This window comes from Phymastichus coffea, unplaced genomic scaffold, assembly GCF_024137745.1.
Source record: "Phymastichus coffea isolate CEN01 unplaced genomic scaffold, Cenicafe_Pcof_1.1 PCOF00117, whole genome shotgun sequence".
Lineage (NCBI taxonomy): Eukaryota > Metazoa > Arthropoda > Insecta > Hymenoptera > Eulophidae > Phymastichus > Phymastichus coffea.
The window spans coordinates 41,815-65,390 of record NW_026706928.1 but is presented as its reverse complement, the minus strand read 5'-3'; the positions used below and the strand labels follow the sequence as shown (position 1 = coordinate 65,390).

Genomic DNA, 23,576 nt, shown 5'->3' with positions numbered 1-23,576 from the left:
CTAGTCGAGCGCCGCAGAACTTGCGTGCGTGCTGTCAGTTTTATCGGAACAGTCCGCGACCGCGTGTCGATTGTACTTCTCTCAAACCCGCTCTTTCGCTGGCGAAAACAAAACACGGATACCCTTGGGAGGCCAAAGCTGCTGCTCTGCACACGCGCGAAACAATAAAATTTTGTAGTTCCGTTCAGTGATGAGAAATTACTAGTGTGAATTCAAGATGTTGAAAAATTTGGTGAGATTTAGCGTGCGAGAGAGCCCATTAAAAGTGAGTATGCCAATTGCAACGTTCCGCTTTTTTAAGGTGCGCGGCGAGTTTCCAATGTCATGCGACGCGTTTAATTTAGATTCTTGTTATGACTTCCGGAAATAGCAGTAAAACCGTTAGAACGTAAGCATTTAATTGCGATGTAAAATTAGTTGACAGGTTTTTTATTCTTAGGTTAGCGAAGAACTTTGTTTATGTACGCGTCAAATTTGGAAACAAAGACATCTGGCTTTCGTTTTAAAAATGTATTTTTAGAATTGCGATAGAAACACTCGAGCCATCTTTAATAATACCGTCCGCTAATCCATAGCTATTAGTGTTATCGAAAACATTGTTTAAACGAAATTCTTTCGAAACTTTTCCGCCTAACTAGAATTCAACATCCAGATACTATCGAGAGTCCATTCGTATGAAGTTCGCGTTTCATTCACGCTACTGGATAATTATAACGCGGCACTTTTCATATGGTACAGAATAATTTACGACGTGCGAGCAATTGCCGAGTGATTTACCGAAAGACAACAAATAATGACTTATCGAACGACACTATCTGAAAAAAGTAAAAAGCGAAAACTCGCAGTCACTGGTAGCAAGGCCGTCGACACGCAATGGCGAACAGCGTCGCTTCCTCAACATTCACGAGAACCAAGCGTACACGCTGCTCAAGTCGGCGGGCATCCCCACGCCGCCTTTCGGAGTTGCAAAAACTGCCGACGAAGCGTTCGAGATAGCCAAGAAGCTCGATTCCAAAGATCTCGTACTGAAGGCACAGGTTTTGGCTGGTGGCAGAGGGAAAGGGCACTTTATCGGCAGCAACGTCAGTGGCGTTGTGATGTGCGGCACGTAAGTTTCGATTTTCTTAGCTGAAGATTTGCGTTTATCTTGCAATCGAGGATTCTGGCGTGTCGCGGACTAACACCAAACAATGCTTATCCCGAATGTTCATAGATTTCGCTTTAAGTAACAATAATAACGATTCACATCTCCGGATGATCGTCAGGTGATAAAAGTCGATTCGAGTAATATTATGTTTACGTCACGAGCGGCTCGGTATATATCTCTCTTGTCGAGTCTCAGCGGCAGACATCTCGTTGCGTTTGCAATAGCCAAAGTTCACTCCGGCGGATGCGTACCAAAGTTCAGCGAGTCCGATAACGTTTTTAAAAAGTGCAGCCTGTCTGTACGCTCAGCGGGTTTCCTCGTCTATCCGATAAAACGAAAAGAAAACAAACCGTCTGGCTTTGGCAATCCGACGATTGGCGTTTCGATCGGGCAGCGTGCTTTTATCGCGTCCCACGAATGCCGAGACACGACGTTGTGCGAGAGAAGCACGTGCTGCCAAATCGACGATTCGGCTGCATGATTTACGCCAGATAGGAAATTGATACGAAGACTTGTTTGTTGCGCTGCAACAACTCGCGAGAGCCTCGGTATCTCGCTACTGTCATCTTTCTTATCAAATTTGCCTGTCTTAATATTCACCAGATGTAGATTAATATTGTACATTGAGTCGAAGCTAAGAGCTTTTTCTTTACTGTCCTTGACTAATATCACACCGTAAGACCAAGAGATAAATCATTTGATGTTATTTGCGTCGAAAGGCCGGAAGAGGCGAAAGATTTGGCGAGCAAAATGATCGGCAAGAAGCTGGTAACGAAGCAAACCGGAGAAGCCGGCAGGATTTGCAACTCGGTAATGGTGACGACGCGCATGTTCACGCGCAAAGAGCTTTATCTGTCCGTGATGATGGAGCGCAGCTTCGACGTAAGTCCACGCAACGATTGTACATTTTCACGTCGCCACGCAAGGAAAACTCGCACGAGTCTCGGGGACGAATGCTCACCGGGCGTCTTTTCCCCAGGGCGCGGTAATAATAGCATCGAGCGAGGGTGGAGTGAACATCGAGGACATCGCGGCTACGAAGCCGGAAGCCATCAGCTACACGCCCGTGGACGTGCGCAAGGGCTTGTCGTGCGAGCAGGCCGACGCGATTTCCTGCGGTCTGGGCGTCGAAGACCCAACTGTGGTCTCCACGATCGTTTGCAATCTCTACGAGCTCTTCATTCAGAAGGACGCTCTCCTGCTGGAGATCAACCCCCTCGTACAGGACTTGTGCGGACAATGTGAGTCCGCGGTAGGAAGGCACGCGACCCCGTCGACGCACGTGAAACCGCCGCTCTCGCGTTTCAGACTTCGCGCTCGACTGCAAGTGCAACTTCGACGACAGCGCGAGCTTTCGGCAGAAGGAGCTTTACGCGCTGCAGGATTGGAGCCAGAAAAACCCCAACGAGGTGAAGGCCGACAAAATTGGTTTGAACTATATCCCTCTCGACGGCAACATTGGGTGTATGGTTAACGGTGCGGGTCTGGCCATGGCGACGATGGACATTATCAAGTTGTATGGCGGAGAGCCGGCTAACTTTCTCGACGTTGGCGGTGGGGCGAAAGTCGAGACTGTTACCGAAGCTTTCAAAATTATCTCGTCGGATCCCCATGTAAGGAAGCTCAAAGCTGAATGTTGCGTTGGCGGTTTGTAACCAGTTGTTTTTATCGACAGGTGGAATCTATTTTCGTCAACATCTTCGGTGGTATCATTCGGTGCGACATTATAGCTGAAGGCATCATCGCAGCTTTCAAGGACTTGAAACTCAACATTCCCGTAGTTGCTCGACTCCAAGTATGCCCATTACGCTCGTTCGTTCATTTTGACGACAGATTAACTGAAAGCTTGAACGATCGATTATAGGGTACTAACGCCGACAAAGGTAAGCAGCTGATACGCGACGCCAAATTAAAGATCATCCCAATCGATGACATGGCTGAAGCAGCAGAGGCATGTGTCTCCGTAGCGGATATCTGCCGACTAGCTCGAAATCTCAATCTCGACATCGAGCTCACACCTAAGGCACCACCTAAGAAATGTTAAATTTCAGTGTGACGTATGTATGCGAACAGACTCAAGTATAAATTCTTGTTTTCTTTTTTTTTTCTGTTTTTTTTTTGTTGTTGTTTTTTTGTATGTTGCACCTTTTATTCTATTAATTAATTACGCGTCTATGTGCTGTAATACGTGAAACGACTGTGTGTGTTCAAGAGTACGATATTGGTGAAACTTTTTAAGAAACTTTTTTTAAGTTTATATTTTATTTTGGAATAAATAACTTTAAAATATATAGGTTTGGGAATGATCCTTTTTTAATAATTAAAACCTTGTTGTTCATGAAAAATGCTCAACAAAACTAAATTTTGGTTCGCTTATTCAAACTTAACTTTCACAAATTTTTGCTAACTTGGCAATCCAGATATTTATTAATTACACTTCAATGTTAATCACTCGCAAAGTTATAACAAGTCGAAACGAGTCAGCGCTGTTGATAGAAAGCTCTATTTTCAATATTAGAAACGAAACAAAGCAAAAAGATAATCGAGGAGCATTAAACGCGTTTGTAGAACAGCTGAGCGGATGACATTGTCCACGGCGCGCGACAATGCTGTAAGCACGAGGAGAGCGCGTGCTTGGCTTCTTCCTTCTTCCGTGAGTGCATTCTTACGAGTCGGTAGGTGGGGGCGAAACACTCGCGCCAGAGCCAAATGTTAGCTTGACCGCGTGTTACCGTCAGCTTTGCAATCGAGCGAATTTCAAAAGCAGTTTTATCAATAAACGAACAATTTGATTATCGCTATCGCTCTAATTGATTTGTTTCTACTTTTTTGTAATAACTTGCTGTCGGAACGATTAAAACTTAGCGAATCAGCTGTGCGATACTGCCGGGCTTTCAAGAGATTTCCAGCCGATTAATCTTGCTGCAGATAAATTTATGTTACGGCAGTTTAACAAAGTCAAAATGCGTTGAGATGCTTTTGCTCAATCTAGATAAGATCTTTCATCATCGGCATTCTCATTGACATCTCCATTGATGCCTCGTTATCGCAATTTTCGCAAATTAATCGTCCTGTGTAATTCAATTTTCGAACTTATAAAAGAGATATGTTATTTAAGCAAAGATTACACTTGAGAAAACCAATCTGCAGTGCGCGCGTCGCAGAATCATCAATATTATACACGGCCGGCTTAAGGATACCGGTTTGCCTGACAATTTATCTTCACGCGAGACCGGTAGAACCACTTGCGCTTTTTGTTTTGTTTTCGAAACGCTGTAGTAAGTTTAAATTTAAACTTCAACTTGTTAGATCATTTTTTTTATATTGACACTTTGTTAGAGAATCAACTACTGTAATTATTGTTTCTATTAAAAAACGTTTCATATGAAATGGAAATCTTATCGCTCGTGTTGGAATTGTGAGAACTGTTTTGATAAATATACACGGTAATAAGACACATGCCATTTAAAAGTTACACCGTCAGAAGTAAATGGTGATCAATTTTGGTGCTTTTTTATTTACGCGTATAATAACTATATATTCTTAACAGCTGATTTCATTAATTCGAAAGCTCACTATGAGCTTTCTTTAAAAATTTAATTTGATTATTTATTATTATATTCGCTGGTCCAATTAATAATTTTTGAAATTGATCATTTAATTTCCAATGTATTTCGATATTCAGTGGTAATTTATTAAAAAAAAATGAAAAAAGAAACTAACAAAAAACCATTGTGCGCTAAAAAAGAAAGAAAAAGTGACGGCGTAACAGGGACGGTCAGCACAGAGCACGGCTGTGTGCGCAGGTGAGGCAAGCGAGCTAACTGCACGGTCGTGCTGACTCACACGCGCACACACGAACGAGGACGGAGCCAACACATCAGCTGGCTTCTCTTCGTACCGAAAGCCAAAGTGGTGCTGGCAGTGGCGCAGAGTAGCGGAGGATAGAATCGAGAGCAGCAGCAGCAGCGCACACAAAGTCAGAGTAGCAGCCAAAGATGGCCACCATGTTGTCGCGAACTATTAGCCTCGCCGAGTCGCTTGGACGTCTTAATGGCACCAAGGTGAGTCCAGTTAAGCGTTTCGAGCATTCTTCGCAATGCTACGTGCAACGATAGCAAAGAAACCAGCAGCCGAGGAAAATGACGACGATGGAAAAGGGCGCGACGACATTAACGCTCCGTGTCTGTGTGTCGCACGCACACGCGCGCGCGAACGTGTCGGGCTCTCGCGTAGTCTGCTAAATTGAGCGCCAGGGTCACCGTCGAGTTTTACGCCTCGCGCTCTTTTGTAACGACGATGGCATGGATTTTTTTTTACGTAAACTGAAAAGAAAGCAACTGATACAAGATACGCGCGAGCGTTCCTCTACGTCGTATTGCTGGCAATTTTCATTGATCGAGCTGGTCGAGATTTACGCGACTGCGGCTCGCGCGGAAGATGGGCGGGATTTTGAAACGGCAAGGTGGTCGCGAGCGCTCATTTTTTCTTCTTCTCCTTCTATTTTTTGGTCTTCTCGGGATCGACGCCGCTGATTCGGTCGCGGCCCTGCGGCCAAATCGACGTGCGATGCCTCCGAGGGCACGTCCACCCGCGATTCGTATCGATTCGTCTGGATTTTTATTCATGAATCGCCGAACAAGTACGCATTGATTGCGTCACGTCACGTTGGACTTTGCACCGCGGAAGTGGAAAGCGAGCCGTTCCTCGCTCGAAACGAGCCGAAGAATTCGCAATGACATTGCGGCTGATTTGCCGGCACGAAGGTCAAGCGTGGAATAATCGGCTGACTTTTTTTCGCTTCCGCGCGACTGCACGGAAAACCGCTTTTATTTTAATCGCGAGGCGAGCTCCGCGTTGCATTATCAAAACACTCGCGGCGGCCGACGTTGCCAAGTCCGCGCGACGGCGACGCGAAAACGAGCATCAGGTGTAGGTCATACCGTTGATCCGCGGTCGGATTTCGTCGGCCGCTATCGACCCTATCGATAAGACTTGCGTCGCTCAGATGTTGGCGTGCGCGAGCTTGAGCAAGCAGCCGACGAGGAATCTCAATGTGCACGAGCACATCAGCTACAGTCTGCTGAACGAGCACGGTATACCGACGCCCAAGTTCGGCATTGCCAAGACTGCCGATGAGGCTGCCAAGCTCGCCCGGGACTTGAATACCAAGGACATCGTGCTGAAGGCCCAAGTGCTCGCCGGCGGACGTGGCAAGGGCCATTTCAAGGGCACCAATGTCAGCGGCGTCAAGATGTGCGAGACGTAAGTTCAGCGGTCTTCTCACCTGAGCTTTATGCGCTTCTAAAATTATCTAATCGTCGACTCGAAGACAACTAACAATCGAACTGTGATTTCCAGGCCGGAAGAGGCGAAGCAGCTGGCAGCTCAGATGCTTGGCAAATTGTTGGTGACGAAGCAGACGGGTGAAGGCGGCAGGATATGCAATGCGGTGATGGTCACGCAGAGGATGTTCCCACGCAAAGAGTACTATCTAGCCGTGATGATGGAGCGCGCGTTTGGCGGTCCGGTGATCATCGCCTCGAGCCAAGGCGGCGTCAACATCGAGGAGGTCGCGGCGTCGAATCCACAGGCCATCATGTACGAGCCTATCGACATTAACAAGGGCATCACGAAAGAGCAAGCTCAGAGGATCGTCGCCAAACTGGGTCTGGATAACGTCAAGGATTACATCACCGAGCTGATACTCAACATGTACAATCTGTTCGTGAAGAAAGACGCGCTGCTCATCGAGGTCAATCCTCTCGCCGAGGACATCAATGGCCAATGTATTTATCGCTTGATTTTTTCTTTTTTTTCAACTAACTTTTTCACTCGCTTCGCCGGATAACCAAATACTTTCACTCGTAGACTTTGCGCTGGACGCTAAATGTAGGTTCGACGACAACGCCGAGTTCCGTCAGAAAGATCTGTTCAATCTTCGTGACTGGACGCAAGAAGATCCCAAAGAAGTGGAAGCTGCCAAATTTGAATTGAATTACATTGCTCTCGACGGAAATATCGGTTGTATGGTTAATGGTGCTGGACTTGCCATGGCTACTATGGACATCATTAAATTGCACGGAGGTGAACCCGCAAACTTTCTTGACGTTGGTGGTGGTGCTACTGCTCAGGCTGTCAAAGAGGCTTTCAAAATCATCACTTCTGATCCGAGGGTATGTTAATGTTTATTTTAATTCTTTATTTCACTTCATTCACCAGATTTTTCATGATATTTTTACTTTCAGGTTCACGCACTATTAGTTAACATTTTCGGAGGTATCATGAGGTGCGACGTTATTGCCGAAGGTATCATTGCGGCGACAAAAGAACTTGATCTCAAAATACCTGTTGTTGTTAGACTACAGGTATATAATTGTATTTTTATATCTCTTTTTAGCGCTTTATTCGGATAATATACTAATAATATTTTTTTTCTTACTCAGGGAACCAACGTCGATGAGGCCAAAGCTCTAATTGCCACTGCAGGTCTGAAAATCGTCCCTGTCGACGATTTGGACGAAGCGGCTAGAATTGCAGTAAAACTTTCCTCCATTATGAAGCTCGCTCAGTCGGCGAAAATCAGCGTCAACTTTGAAATTCCTCAGATCTCCTAAGCTACTCTCTAGTTGAAAATTTGGATGAAGCGTTTTTAAGAAAAATATAATAGAAAATCGGTGGTAACTAACATGGAAAGAATATGTGATGCGATGACTTTTGTTTCAAAGAGTCTTGCAACTATTCGACCCGAGAAACAATGTAAATGAGTTGTGCGTAATTCGAACCGTTTTCGATACATACGTACAATTACAAAGTAACTATTGGTGATCACGCGTAATTACGTGGTATTTGTTCATTTTTTTAAATAATTCCACGTGTTTGAATACGATTGCAAATTGCATTTTGGCTGTGCGCAATCGACTTCAAAGAATATGCATAGCTCATAGTGATTCTATATCTCGGGTTTTATTGTTCCAGATGACCGTATGTTTGAACGCGTTTCTATTGAAAGTCTTTTTGGTGCTCTCCGCACCATAATCTTACGAGGCATCAACCTGCCATAAGTTGAATATCGACTATTTATTAATTTTAAAAATGATTATTTGCGAGCCATTGAATAGACACTGCTTTCAGTACATTTTCCTTTCTTCCTATAATTTCAATTGCCGAATGGTTAAAGATGAAAAATAATTTTAATGGAATGCAAAAAATGTTGCCGTATTATTTTATTTTTTAAGTAATTTATTTTTAATTCGGCCTTTACATTTTATTTATTTTCCACCGGAATGGAGTTACATATGCGCTTCAGTATTACAAACTGTAAAACTAACCGCTTGCATAATTATGAGTCTTCTAAATGCTACTTGTATAGGAATCTCATATTGCAAAGGTGTTAACATCAAAAAGGGTGACGAGAAGCAATGTAATCATAAAAAATATATTACTGCGTTTCTGTGAACCTATCTAATGTAATATAATATACATAGTTATATACATAAATTATTTTACATACATTTCAGTTTTGTTCTTATTTTGCATACATTTATACACACGCCATGCAATGCACTATTTACTTTCTCCAACGAACAATGCAATATAACTGTTTATCAGTAAATTTTCGCGGATTGAAAATTGCGAAAATTCCCTGTCCTGAATGTGTAAATATATAATTTATGAATAATGAAAATTATTTATCAAAAATGCAGACTTGTTATTTATATTACACTGCACGTTCAGTATCCTTATCATTTTAATTCTTTTAAAATACAATTTACTCTGTTACTTATAATGGTTTTTCTTTTTATCTGTATATAAACATTTTCAACTTCTACATGTGAAAGTTCAAGCTATGTCTTACCTGTAATAATATACTAACATAATAATAATAAATTTAAAAAACTGAAATAATAAAGAAATAAAGTGATCGAGAATATTGTAGAAGTATTTTTGTTGCAGAAATCAAATATTCCAAAAAATAAACATATCAGTGTTATGACACTTTTATGCAAGGAACTCGTGCAAATGGAAAACTTGCAAATTCAAAATTGCGCGCTCACATTCCACCTCGAAGTCCATAAATTTCAGTCTATAAGATTAAAACAGAAGTGTTCTTAAATAAGTACGTTTCCATCGAAGGCAAATATTAATCTATCAATAAATCTTAATAACGATAGTCAGTACCTCATGCGCAGAAATTACCCCTCGAGCAAGTTACAGCACAGTTCACAAATGCCCTTTTATCGCCATTATATGCACATCCAATATATACATATACTATACCTACACGCATACATACACATACGTAGAAATCCGTACCGCTACGATCGAGATCCGTTTTTGTGCGGATGATGGAAATGTCGTCGGCGAATCGCAGCTTGTAAGGACGCTCAAAGTGTTTCTGTACTAACTGAGGAATCCTGTTTCTCGGCAATTTTATAAGAGTTTTGATTTGAGAGAAGCTCAAAGTTGAATAACTGCCGGCCAACAACAATTTTCTTACAGTATCTTTGAGGGTCTGCCGGCAAACAAAGAAAACCGCAAAAATGGCTAGCGTTTCCTATCAAATTGCCAGTCTTCTTGAGAAGGTAAATTTTCGACCATTTTTATTGTTTAAATGTGATGTTTGCTTTGGATGATGAAATTTTGTCTAGATCAAAAAATTTTGTTAAACAGTTGTAGGATTTTATTGGAAAACCTAACCTCTCCGCCCCGAATCACTTAGTTGTACGAATTATTTCTTTTCGTTTTTGAGAGTTTAAGAGTTTCCGACGTTATATAAATCATTTAAGTATTATTTAAAAATTAAATTTTCTGTTCATTGACCACTTGTATTATGAGCAGCAAATTTTTGCATTGTTTTGCTTATCAGTCAAGAGGTTGTATTTTTAAAAGACGAAATACACCTTCTAGATCAACGGAAATAACTTCGCTAGAAACGGTTTCATTTCTTTTATTTCTTTGTAAAGCACTTTTGAAATAAGAATCAGTCATATTCAGATTTCTTTTCTATTCTATTTTCTATTCTACTATAATTGAAATTTGGAAATATCAAATCCTTGATAGTTTATAGTTTTCAATAATCTGAAAACAAAAATACAACATAAAGAACAAGTTCTGCCTAATGGTTGAGTGTATAAAATTGTATCATTAAAAAAGATGAAAATACTTTTCTTTCTGTTTTGTGGAAGAAACTATAACACATTGATTAGGTCATTTATTACTATTGAATAATATAATCAATTAGTAAATTAGTGCTTAAATGACTATATTCTGGTCAATATCCATAATTCATTTATGTATTGATTTACAGTTTTTTCCATATTAATTAAGTACAAACTTATTAATAAATATTCTTATCTATGATTTATAGATGACATCCAGTGACAAAGACTTCAGATTCATGGCAACAAATGATTTAATGACAGAGTTACAGAAAGATAATATAAAGTTAGATGATGATTCTGAACGTAAGGTTGTTAAGATGCTTTTAAAACTTTTGGAAGACAAGAATGGGGAAGTACAAAATCTTGCTGTGAAGTGGTAATTATTTGTTTTATTTAATCCTTGCAGTAAATGCTCAAAATAACAATAAAATTAGATGTAATCACTTTTAATTTATTATAGTTTAGGACCTCTGGTGAATAAAGTAAAAGAGTTTCAAGTAGAAACAATTGTAGATACCCTATGCAGCAATATGGTTTCTGACAAAGAACAACTTAGAGATATCTCAAGTATTGGTTTGAAGACTGTAATTGCTGAACTTTCTTTTAGCTCAACTGCTCTTGCTGCTAATGTTTGCAAAAGAATCACTGGTAGATTGAGTACGGCAATCGAGAAGGTACTTTATTCTTTTATCAAATGCAAATAGAGAATCTGATTTAATTTAGAAATTTACTGATTTTTATATATTTTGTAGCAAGAAGATGTGCCTGTACAGCTTGAATCTTTAGACATCATTGCAGATTTACTTTCACGTTTTGGTTCACTATTGGTATCATTCCACACTCAGATACTAAATTCTTTACTGCCGCAACTTGCATCACCAAGACAAGCTGTTCGCAAGAGAACCATAGTTGCTCTGAGCCATCTTATGACATCGAGCAGCAGTACACTGTATACGAAATTGCTAGATCATCTTCTAGAGGGACTCACGAAAAATAAAGTTAACAATCTTGTCCGCACTTACATTCAATGCATTGCTTCTATTTGGTACAAATACATTGAAAACACAATTAATTTAGTATTATTAGAGTTTGTAATAATAAAATTTTTCATTTTAACAGTCGACAAGCGGGACATAGATTTGGAGAGCAAATTGAAAGGGTCATGCCACTAATTACTTTGTATAGCAAAGAAGAAGACGATGAATTGACGGAATACTGCTTGCAAGCTTTTGAAGCATTTGTTTACAGATGTCCAAAAGAAATTACTCCTCATATCAACAAGGTAAACCATTTAATTCTCGTCCATCGGTTCAATCGCGCGTAGAAATATTTTTAATTAAAATTTTCTTTGTAGATTCTCGAAATTTGCTTGATGTACATAACGTACGATCCAAACTACAACTACGACGATGATGCAGGAGATATGTCGGATGGTGAAAATGCCGTAATGGAAACAGAAGAAGATAATGATGAAGATGCCGAGGATGAATATTCAGATGACGATGATATGAGCTGGAAGGTTCGTCGTGCAGCTACCAAGTGTCTTGAAGCTATTATTGCCAGTAGAAGAGAATTACTTGTGGAGATTTACAAGGTTGTCTCACCAGCTCTCATCAATAGATTCAAAGGTAACAAAAAATTAAATTAATAACTAATGATTTATTTTTATATCTAATGTTATTTTGATTATAGCTAGTTTTCATTTCATTGTTAAAAAATTTTAATAACCTAAAGTATTAGCCCGTAATCCTATTTGAAATGCATACTGTCAAATTATTTGCTACGAAAATTTATAACGATTACTAATTTAAAAAAATATAGCAATATTTACGATGAAGATTTATTATACTCATACTTAAAAAATATTTAAAATATTTAATTTTTCATTATCTCATCGCATTTAAGACACAAGGCATCTGTCAATTTTGATGCGGAAAATTAGTCACCAAAGCATAATATTTTTTTGGACAATCAATATTTTTTAAATATATCATTGTTAGAAAATATCTGTAAACTTTTTGAAATTCTAAAAGACTTATTATAATTTTCAGAGCGAGAGGAAAACGTCAAGTCCGACATCTTCCATGCTTATATAACACTTCTCCGTCAAACGAAGCCAACCATTGCACTGGATCCAGACTCAATGGAAGACAGCGAATGTCCAATTGCCCTTTTACAACAGCAAATTCCGGTGATCGTCAAAGCAGTACACCGTCAGATGAAGGAAAAAAGCATCAAGACTCGCCAAGATTGTCTTTCATTACTAAAGGAACTTGTGCTCGTGTTACCTGGTGCATTGACTAACCACATACCAGCACTGATTCCAGGAATCCAATATTCGTTGGGAGAGAAGAATTCGTCGAGCAACATGAAGATCGACACTCTGGCATTTGTGCATACGTTGCTATCCACACATCAACCTGAAGTATTCCATCCACATCTAGCGGTATTGGCACCACCCATCATCCTAGCCGTCAGTGATCCTTTCTACAAAATCACTGCTGAAGCATTGCTCGTACTTCAGCAACTTGTCCAAGTCATCAGACCTCACGGTAATTATTTTACGTTTTCTTTTATAATTTTTCACAATTTACTAGAATAATATTTTAACAATTACTCGTGCTTTAGATAAACCGTGTCTCTTTGATTTCACGGCACTATCCAATGAGCTGTACTGGGCAACCTTATCTCGTCTAAAGACTGCGGACATCGACCAAGAAGTGAAGGAACGAGCAATTGCCTGTATGGGCCAGATAGTCGCTCATCTTGGTGATACTATGCACACCCAACTTCCTACGTGCCTACCAATATTTCTCGATAGACTGCGCAATGAAATCACTCGTCTCACCACCGTCAAAGTATCTATTCAACCGTTTATATCGTTAGACTTTCTTTCATATATAGTCTACAAATGAAATTAATCGAAATTGTTCCACTGTAGGCTTTGACGTGCATCGCAGCTTCGCCCTTACGCATCGACCTGCAGCCAATCCTTCATGAAGCGATTCCGATTCTCGGTTCTTTTCTTCGCAAGAACCAACGCGCATTAAAGCTCAGCTCTTTGGTTCTTCTTGACACTCTTCTTCGCAATTACTGCAACTCACTACACCCCGATCTTCTTGAGACCGTCACTACTGAACTGCCACCGCTTATCAATGAGTCTGACTTGCATATTGCTCAGCTTACTCTCACGCTGCTGACTACTATCGCTAAATTGTATCCGGGAGCACTCAATAGGATCTCTGAAAATATCCTACCTGAAATTTTGTCGCTTGTTAAGTCGCCGTTGTTGCAAGGTATGGATACATTATTTTAACACGTAGAATTGTTTCTGCGGGGTTTCTTTACTCTTATTACTTCATGTAAATATTACTTTTTAACTTCTGATGGGAATTTGGTCCTTTCATGATTATGCCATTTTAAAATTGACAGATTAAAAAAATCAAGTTCAATAATTTTATTAGGTCAATCCAAAATGCATGATAGTTTTAAAAATTCAACTAGTCATCTAGAATTTCACTCTGGAAGTTTTCTATAATTAATATATAAATTATGTCACATATTTCATTGAATTTATTACATGGCTAATGTAAAAAATTAATTTTATAATCTTATCGGTAATTCATCCGAAACGGGTAGTTTCAAGATTTTCGTTAATAGGTACTGGATGAAGCTTACCGTAATCTATTGATAAGCTATATTCGTAAGTAATTATTTAACTCAGTGCATATATTAATTGGGGAAGAAAATTTTGAAAAACTATTAGGTAAGATACTAATACATCGGAAAACTGTAAAAAAAAATTTTTTGAGCGATTGCAAAAAAGTCGCCCGAACAGGGACTCGAACCCTGGACCCTCAGATTAAAAGTCTGATGCTCTACCGACTGAGCTATCCGGGCGGCGCGACAAGCAGTTCACTGTTGTTGTAGACAGCCTCGGTTGTCCCATTTTACGAGAAATATTCAAAAAATGGTATGCCGAATCGTCATGAAAAAAACAGCGAAAATTTCGAACCGCTGTAGTAAATTTTTAGAGCACATTAAATTGCTTCTTGTCGCTTGAGTGATTGTAATGTAGTTATGTTCTACTTCACGTGCTCGCGGCATGACAGTTTAGGTTATATGCGTCAATGGATATGTATATATACACACGACATACGCTTGCGACGATATTTTTTTTTTCATTATTCTATTATGATTATGACTTTCCCGACCGTAGAAAATAAGCACACGTGCGTGTCACGTTATAACGACTGATAGAACTGACAAATTCATGCAAATGACTTTCAAAAGAGCTGTGTACTTATCAATTGAAGACGTAATGAGTATTCAAAGTTTACATTTAGCTGTATATACCGTTGTAACGTGAATTTGATAACGATATCATAACTTGAAAAATAGTTTTATATTGATATTAATGAAATTGCATAGAATCAATTGTTTATAATCTCAGAATATATGTGATATACACTACTCACAATTTTCCGTCATGATACAATTTATATTTCCTCAATTTATAATTGTTGTAAAATCATATTCAATAGGAGCTGCTCTGACATCAATGCTGGAGTTCTTCCAAGCCCTCGTGCATGCAGGGATTCCTGGATTGCGTTATCGCGATCTCTTGCAAATGCTCGTATCGCCTGTCAACCAAACTCAGGTCCAGCAGCTACATAAGCAAGCTTACCACTCCCTGGCGAAGTGCACGGCTGCCCTTACCATCACCCGCCAGCAGGAGGCTATGGGCGTCGTAGAAGAGTTCTTAAAGGATGTAAAGAATCAACAGAGCGACTCTAGACATATTTTCGCATTACTGGTTATAGGCGAGATAGGCCGACACGTGTGAGTATCGACAATTTCGTAATTTTACGATTGTTCAAGGATAAATATTAATGAAAATGATGGTTTTGCAGAGATTTGAGTAGCATACAACCGCTGAGACAAACAATCTTAGAATCATTCTCTTCGGGATCGGAAGAAGTCAAGTCTGCGGCCAGCTACACTCTTGGAAATATTGCTGTTGGAAATCTACCAGAGTATTTACCATTTATACTGAATGAAATTGAGGAACAGCCTAAACGTCAATACCTGCTTCTTCATTCTTTGAAGGAAGTAAGTTTCAGAATCTATTTATCTTTTTAGTCTCGATTAATAAACAACGTGTGATCGCAAAAGAAAAAATAAATGATTGAACCAATGTTTTATTTTGCAGATAATTGCTTGTCAATCAGCAAGTCCATCAGGTGTAATGCAACTCAAGGGCTTTGTGCCTTCGATCTGGGTATTGTTGCAAAGACATTGTGAATGCGTTGAGGAAGGCACACGTAATGTCGTCGCCGAGTGTCTCGGTAAACTCACTCTTATCGATCCTGCCAATCTTCTCCCTGAACTACAGGGACTTCTCGCATCTCAATCGGGACTTATTAGAACTACAGTTGTTACTGCAGTGAAATTTTGTATTACTGATCAGGTAAGCTTCTAATGTGAGATTTTTATAAAATTTGTCGGCATGTTCATTTGTAATCATTACAATGAGTAATCAAATTATTATTAATAATATTTTCAGCCACAAGCAATCGATCCGATGTTAAAGCAGTGTATGGGTAACTTCCTACTTACAATGGAAGATCCAGACTTGAATGTAAGAAGAGTAGCTCTCGTTGCATTTAATTCGGCAGCTCATAACAAACCAATACTGGTACGAGATCTTTTGGACCAAGTACTGCCACATCTTTATGCTGAGACCAAAATCAAGGTACATAAGTACTCTTAACTTTAAAAATGTGACAATGAAGACCTAACAAATATTAACGCGATTCCGTTGATATTTATAGAAAGAGCTAATCAGAGAGGTAGAAATGGGTCCTTTCAAACACACAGTGGACGATGGTCTTGATCTTCGGAAAGCCGCTTTTGAATGCATGTACACGTTGCTGGATACCTGCCTCGATCGACTCAATGTTTTTGAGTTCCTCAATAATGTAGAAAATGGCCTCAAAGATCATTACGATATCAAAATGCTTACTTATCTTATGACTGCTCGTCTCGCACAACTCTGCCCTACTGCTGTTTTACAAAGTAAGTTAACTCGTCTGTATCTTCGATAAATGTAATATTGAACATGATACTCATAATTTTTGTTTACTTTATAGGGCTTGAAAGATTGGTCGAACCGTTGAAGAGCACTTGCACAATGAAAGTCAAGCAGAATTCAGTCAAACAAGAGTATGAGAAACAAGATGAATTAAAACGATCTGCTTTTCGAGCCGTTGCTGCTCTTCTCACAATCCCAGATTCTGGTATGTAAATTAACTATTTTACTTTCAAACTATGCAAGGATTAGTGTAATTAGTGTATTATGAATTATTTATCTTGTTTTTAGAGAAAAACCCGGCACTCAACGAATTCGTAAATCAAATCAAATCAACGCCAGAACTGCAACCTTTATTTGACGTAATTCAAAAAGACTGCACAGGCAATAATTTTGACTTTACTTTGATGGATCAGAGCTAAAGGCTGATCGGCGACGTTTTTTTTTGCATGTGATGAACAAAGAAGGTGAGAAAAAGGGAGAGGTAAAGAAAGAGACCACTTGGATTTTTGTATAAAAAAACTCGCGACATTATATTATCGTCGAGCATTTAGGTGTGCGTTCAAGAGATGGAAATCGTAGAATGATAAGGCAAAGAAGCAACTATCGATAGTTTATTTCTATACGTTATTTTTTCATTAATTGTAATCGCTCCCTCCTTCCCCACCTCGCGACACGAGAGTTCAGTGGAAGTGTCACTATCGAAGATAATGGTAATGTGAAAAAAATGAAAAAACGCACGTAGCTTTGAGTTGATGTGATTTATATTTAGCGGTAAAGGAAAAAAGCCTGTATAAACATGAAGGATTGAAAAAGAATAAATTTACCGGACGTTCAAATATTTTACAAGACGAGTTATTCTTTTTGGACATTGTCCAACAAAAGCACGTGAGAATGAAGTTGCTTTATTTTTAACGATGGTTGCCATGGCGATGAATTGCTTTTCTTTCACTTTGTCCTCGAGCAGTTTTCCTTATATTCACAAATCAACAAGAGTTTAAATCATCCTTCGCTCGCGCGAGAAAACCATCTCGTCGGTCGTTCCCGTGTAGAAAACTCATTTCCCTTCTCTCTCGCTGTGCCGAGCGTCACGCGTCTTTCCCAGCGTGCCAACCGGTGGCTTACGTGCCGTTTTGCATAGGCCACATGGAGACTCGTTACGACGAGCGTCGAGGCACGAGGTGCATGCACGTACATGATGGAAGAGTATTAGAGTGGCGATGCTGCTTCTGCTGTTACTGCTATTGACGCTGACGCGTGGGCGGATTTTCGCGGGAGAGACCTCGTTCGACTTTTCCGTTTGTTTGCCGGAGAGTGACGTGCTTTTTTTCTCTTTTCCGCCTTCGAGCGCGAGCAGTGACGCTGGGAGAGCGTTTATTTTCGGGAGTGTATGATTTTACTCGTGATTCGGCGTTGATTTAGTAACTGTTTGCATAATTACTCGTTACACCCGCAGCTCGGTGGGTCGGGTAAATATGGACTATTTCGATACTAATGGCTCGTTAGGGATATCTCACGCTCGCTAAGCATTCAGTAACTCCTCGATACTTGAAATTCTGATTATTATTTTTTCTCGGCTGATCTCACATAACAATCTTATTAACAATCCATTTCAAATATTTGTACGCTGAGATCGTTACACCTGAGTAGCCAAATGTAACAAAGGAAGTGCGTTGACGCTGAAATACTGATTTATAACTGTGGCCTGCACTAGCATAGTTTCTCTGCCGAGATCACAAAATACAAAAGCAGTCGTAAATTCTACGTTCGAATAGTTTTAATTCGACGAAGCAACATATCGATTAGACTTGCAGCGACTAAATAAAATGGGTCAATTGATCAATGCCAACGTATGGAAAAATTTTTCCAAAATTACGATTTTTCTTTTGTTTTTGCTTTCTTCTACGAATGAATTGAAACAATACGCGATTTGCCGTTGAGCGAGAGCCACGGTCGAACCATCAGACCGATTCGATCGGCTTATCGAGGACAGCAACGAGTTATCATGGCATCGCCACTCCGCAATTGTGTTTTCCTCCGCTCTCTCGTCGGATATTATTATTACTCTGGCACGAGAGCCGATTGCGCAAGCAGCTAGCGCATCGCGCGTCTGACGCGCTTCGCTCGGCGCGTCGACGATCCGCACAACGACGATTCGGCGACGTCGGCTTTTGCCCTTGTCGTCCTCACGTAGGCCGACGCTCGTTCGTCTCGCCAAACGACTTTTTAACGAGCGACGACGGTCAAACTGCGGCGATCTCTTGCCCTCGTCTCGCAAACGTCGGTCGCTCTTTCGCTCGCTCCTCTGTCGGAATGAGTCGCCAGAAGGGAACGGAGGGGGGGAGGGGGGACTTCGAGGAGTGCAGCTCGCCGTGGGTGGTGGTGGTGGTGGTGGTGGTGCAAGACAGAGCGCGCGCTCTGCCCAAGTCCCATATTGATATTAATGGTCACGAAAGCGAAAACGCGCCGATCGTCGATATCGCTCGATGCTCGTTGATGGTGTTCGCGCCGTGCGCAAGTGGTTCTCTCTCGAGCGTCAGCCCTGTCGCGGAACGCTTCCGCGGCAATTGGCGTGCACGCGATTTTTCGACCGCAGCCCCGAGTCCGCGTCGAGCGCTCGAAAACTGGTTCCGCGCCGCTCACCTTTTGCTCTGTTTCGGCTGCGCGGGCGAGAGGCCCGCGAGCGTTCTCCACTTTGATATTGCGCTGCGCCCGCCTTTTTTCTTTCCCCCTCGCTCGACGCGTCTGCGCGCAACGCCCCTTGATTGACGAATTGGGTGTCGCTCGCTAATGGATGCTGCCTCGAGGGGTTATACGGGGGGAGAGAGGGTTGCTCTAAATTCGATTAGCGGCCGTGCCCCGACTCCCTTTTTTTTTTTTTTTTCGGCCGAGCGTCGGACATAAAATTGAAAAAGCTTTCCTCCTCTTCTTTTTCGTTTTCGTCGAGACGTTATCGCGAAGTGCGCGCGCGCGCGCGCCGTTTTCGGGAACGGAATTCGACGCGAGGCGCGCGATAAAAGTGCCCGAAAGTTGTAATTTGATTTGCCGAGTGGCGCAAATGAAGATGTTATCGCGCGCCGCGATATTTTATTGCCGGGCGCCCTCGGCGCAAAATGGCCGGTAATGATACCGGTGTACATTTTACTCGTCGTTGTCGCGCGCGCGAGCTAACATGCCTGCGGAACGCTCGGGAATTCGCGGCGCCGCGCGCGACGTCACTTTTATCGCTGTTTAATTTAATTAACGACGGCCCGTCGGACATTTCGACCGCGCTGGTGGCACGGCGCGAGTTCCCTCGCGTTTGCGGCTCCTCGCGTAGTGGTATCTCGCAACTTTTTAATCGACCGTCGTAAATCGCTCCAGCTGGAGATTCCGTCGATTGACGTTTTAACGCGAATCGAATTGAGAACAATTTTCGACCGTAGGCGCGACGCTCGCTCCGAATAATCTATCGGAGCTCGCGCCACGGCGAATCCGGTTCTCGGCCGATTTTCTAACTTTTCGTCGAGCGCGGCTACGAAAAACTTTATCGCGCGACGGGTTTTCGAAATCGCGCGCTCGAGCGAAAAAGCAACGCAGTCGGCCTAATTATAGAGAAGCGGTTCGCGAGATTTTTCCGCGCTTCCCGACTGACCCGAGGCGAAAATTGCGATCTCGCGAGAAAGCCAAAAGCGTATCGGCTGCTATCCAACGCTGCCCCGTTTCCAAGTTGGCACCGATGTTCTCGTTGATTATCGTGCGAGACTCCGAGTCTTACCCATCCATCGCCATTCAAAGAGATCAACACAACGAACGGTCCTCTCCCGCCAAGGCGAGCACTACTAGTAATGTTACGGGGAGGTGGTGGATCCACGTAAAATGCATGGGGTTGTCGACGCCTCGGTCTACCATGCCTGGAGTTAGTCCAAAGGATGGATGACTGACTCACTAAACACGAGATTTGCGGCATGAGGTCGAAGGCGAGTTACTCACTGACTTACCGCGGTAACTTGTCCCGCAAAGAAAAGCTACGAAGTAGCGATTTCCTGGTTAGAGTGGCATCGAACTTAATTAAGCGTCTGATTCTAATACAAGAATGACCAGCTTCGTCGGTAAGGACAAGTGTTGGTCGCCTTGAAAGTTATTGCTTTCGTCAATGCGCAATAACGTGTCTCCTGGCAACGTTTCCAAGGTCAAATTGGATCCAATACTCCATCACTGTCGGGGCGAAAACTTTGGCATGTCCACGTACGCAGCGCATGGGTCTGCCGAGTATCGGCGAAGCTCGCGCGCCGAGGCGCCTACATACTTGTGCGAATGAGCTTCGCCGTGGCGATTTGCCGAAAGCCACGTTATCGAAGATTCTTCTTCTCGCAGTTCTGGAGCCACGAACGCACTTGACGGGCGCCTACGACTCTCGGACGACAGGTCGTACAACGGATCTCGAAAGAACGTGCACTCCAACGTTGTCAAGCGGCATTTATTGCTGCGAATCTGATCGCCGGATCCTTCGCAATGGCGAGCGGTACACATTTACGAAATTGATCGGGTCGGCGTCATTCTCTCACTTGGACAATGATCAATCGTCTATTTTGAACGCGTCGATGAACAGCCTGAAAGGCAACAGGTGTATATGCAAGTTCATCTGGTGTAAGTTCAAGAAGTCCTGCGTTTGGTTCACGAGGATCGGGCACGTTCCTCTGGTGATGGCGACCAATTGGTTCCGTTCGTTCAAAACTGGAGAGCCGCTGTCGCCCTGCGGAAGCAAATGGAAAGTGCGTACGTTGCACTCGTGCGCGGCCGAGGTGGAGCTGATCGTACTCACTCAAGGCCCACGGGTCGGCGACGCTGCAGAAGAAGTGGTCGGGAATCCGATATACGATGCCCGTGATAGCTGTCGCCTTGTTCACGCAGATGCGCAGCGACACGACCTTGACGAGGACCGTCTGCAAAGTGTTCGCCGTGGTGCCGTTGTTGTTCAAGCCCCATCCGGCGAGTCGGACTGTCGAGTTGTCCAAGCTGTGCACGTCGGAGTAGCACAAAACCACCGGCTTGACTCTTTGGTCGCTGACTCTCTCGGCCAACTGCCAAGCAGCAGGGTGTCCATCGACGGTCAAGCGCGGGGAATCGACGCGAGCCGACGCGACCTTACCGTAATGATGGCGACGTCGTTCACGTACTCGATGATGTCGTCTGTGTTGATGTTGTTCCACTGGTCGAAGCTCCGCCACGTGGACACGCGGTGGCTCTTGGCCTCGTCCAGCTGGCACGAGCCGATCGCTACCGTGATGGCGCTGGGCTCCTGGTTGGTCAAGCAGTGCTTCACCGTGAGCACGTTCTGCCGGCTGATGAGCACGCCGGTGCAGATCGAATCGTTCAGACGCATGATGGCCACGACGAACGACAGCCGGTCCGCGCACGTCGCCGCCCGGACCAGCTGACCGCGCAGTGGCGTGCCGCGCGACCAACCCGCCGTCAGCAGGGCAACTGTCGGCCGTGTGTCGAGCATGTACATGTGCATTCGACGTGACTCGACGAGAGAGACGAGATCGATACTCACGGTACGCCATCAGGTAGCGCGTGGCGAGGTCCATCGTTGCCATGCCGAACTGCTCGGCGCCGCGCAACATTATGAGCGCTTCGCTCGTCACGACGGGAGAGGCGAGCGCATTTTATGGACGCGCAGTTATACATGTACATGTTTTTCTTTCTTTTTTCCTTGACGCCCGAATACTCTTGCAGGCGCTGTTTTCACTTTGCTTCCGACGGGCCGAGCGCAAAATACGACTTTCCGCGCGATTCGAAAAGTATAGCGTGGCTAACGTGCTCGGGAAGGAGATTCTCGTCTCGCGTGTAAACCTCGCGCGAGACAAGAATCTACTTTCCCGCGCTAGTTAGGTAATGCGCCGCGTGTCGTGTTCTGTGAGCTGTGAAACACTGAATGCGGCGAAAGAAAAAAAAAAAAAAAAAAAAAACATACTTCCTACTCGAGGCCCACTTATGATTTTCCTAACTGTAATGGCGCGTACTTCTCCCTCGCGTGGCGTCCCATTTTGAAAAGGCAATTCTTTGTTTCTCCAAGCAACGCACTCGTGCGGCTAAAACATTTGGACCTGGGATTTCCAAGGCGTTAGGTGCTCTTGAGCGGTGATCAATCAAGAGACCAAACCCTCGTGGTGGTATCGTTGCATCAATGGCATTGTCACAGAAGAAGTTCGGTCTCGTTGAACGTCGTTGATGGATCGACCACGGCGGTACAGATCTTCGCCTACGCGTTCCTCCTGCTTACCAAGGGTCTGACGCACTCCCGTGCGGACGTACCCAGCGAGTCGACGGCGCTCGTTCGGTGTCGGCGACCATCTGCGTAGATTTCCCGAATTCCACGTTGCCGAGGCATACGATCGCTCGAGCCAGCAGCGCGGCGCGACGTCGATCGGAGACGCCGATCTTCACGTTTTTCGTGCGGAACATTCGACACGCTGGCGAGCGGAGAGGACGAAAGTCAAGTTTAACGCGCTCTCGAAACTGCCGAGTCGTGATGAAATTTGCGTCGTTCCACTATTCGTCGACGCAAGCGCGACAGTCGGCGAACGAGGCCTACGAGTCACCGAGCTTGCGACGACGAGATGGAGAACGAAACGATTCCTTTGCGCTTCCTACGCGAATAATTCAGTTCCGCTCGTTGTCGTCGTCGTCGTCGTGAACGAAGTGACGGTCGTGCGCGTACACAACGAAAACGAGTTTGGCGTTCGCGTGCATCGCCGCTGCGGTCGCAATTACCCCCTCATCCCCTCGCCGTCGAGGCGGCACCTCGCGGGCTCGCTGGCATTCGCGCCACTCCTCGGAGCTGGCGAGGCTCGTCGCCAGCGCCGACTCCGCCGGGAAAGCAGGACCGCCGCCGCGATCTCCAATTAGCCCGAGATTGAGGGCCCGCAGCGCCGAATTCCATTCCGGCGGACCGAAATTGCCGAGAGAAGGAGAGCGAGCGTCCGCGGACGCGCGAGTCCTCGCGATGTGCGGGCCGATCGGCCGAATGCCCGCAAGGGCGTGCGATGGACTTTCGGCCGTTCTGCGTTCGCAGCAACACCGCTCGAGCGCTCGCGAGCAACGGCAAAGAAAGAGAGAGAGAGAGAGAGAGAGAGAAGCAAAAAGAAGCGAAGCTGGAATAGGACCGAACGAGGCAGTCCGACAGCGC

At 43.5% G+C, this 23,576-nt stretch overlaps 3 protein-coding genes and 1 non-coding gene across 5 annotated transcripts; 2 read left to right on the top strand and 2 right to left on the bottom strand.

The window, feature by feature from the left end:
* The first annotated feature begins 57 nt into the window (after window positions 1-57).
* LOC131670862 (uncharacterized) lies at window positions 58-8,661 on the top strand. Its single transcript, XM_058946839.1, has 14 exons — window positions 58-265; window positions 846-1,108; window positions 1,867-2,029; window positions 2,127-2,388; window positions 2,456-2,760; window positions 2,823-2,942; window positions 3,012-3,186; window positions 4,620-4,633; window positions 5,137-5,211; window positions 6,156-6,412; window positions 6,509-6,936; window positions 7,019-7,323; window positions 7,396-7,515; window positions 7,594-8,661. Exons 1-14 carry the CDS (start codon window positions 218-220, stop codon window positions 7,762-7,764), a joined length of 2,706 nt encoding a protein of 901 aa, XP_058802822.1. The 5' UTR covers window positions 58-217; the 3' UTR covers window positions 7,765-8,661.
* Window positions 8,662-9,477: 816 nt separating this feature from the next.
* Window positions 9,478-18,119, top strand: LOC131670978 (cullin-associated NEDD8-dissociated protein 1). 2 transcript variants are annotated; one of them, XM_058947062.1, is made up of 17 exons: window positions 9,478-9,732; window positions 10,518-10,687; window positions 10,772-10,985; window positions 11,064-11,356; window positions 11,431-11,593; window positions 11,666-11,939; window positions 12,363-12,863; window positions 12,940-13,169; window positions 13,253-13,607; window positions 14,856-15,153; window positions 15,225-15,423; window positions 15,524-15,781; window positions 15,878-16,066; window positions 16,146-16,389; window positions 16,464-16,610; window positions 16,694-16,869; window positions 16,957-18,119. In XM_058947062.1, exons 1-16 carry the CDS (start codon window positions 9,691-9,693, stop codon window positions 16,822-16,824), a joined length of 3,708 nt encoding a protein of 1,235 aa, XP_058803045.1. In that variant the 5' UTR covers window positions 9,478-9,690; the 3' UTR covers window positions 16,825-16,869; window positions 16,957-18,119. The 2 variants fall into 2 exon arrangements, with proteins under 2 accessions (XP_058803045.1, XP_058803044.1); XM_058947061.1 differs by having other exon boundaries at window positions 16,694-18,118.
* Trnak-uuu (transfer RNA lysine (anticodon UUU)) lies at window positions 14,139-14,211 on the bottom strand. Its single transcript has one exon. It is a non-coding gene; the product is annotated as a tRNA-Lys (tRNA).
* A 2,728-nt stretch (window positions 18,120-20,847) lies between the features above and the next one.
* Window positions 20,848-22,049, bottom strand: LOC131670956 (serine protease ami-like). The gene is made up of 4 exons (XM_058947008.1): window positions 21,942-22,049; window positions 21,534-21,868; window positions 21,207-21,465; window positions 20,848-21,137 (listed from the first exon to the last, which is right to left on the bottom strand). The coding sequence occupies exons 1-4, from the start codon at window positions 22,009-22,011 to the stop codon at window positions 20,938-20,940; spliced, it is 864 nt and encodes a 287-aa protein (XP_058802991.1). The 5' UTR covers window positions 22,012-22,049; the 3' UTR covers window positions 20,848-20,937.
* Window positions 22,050-23,576: the final 1,527 nt, after the last annotated feature.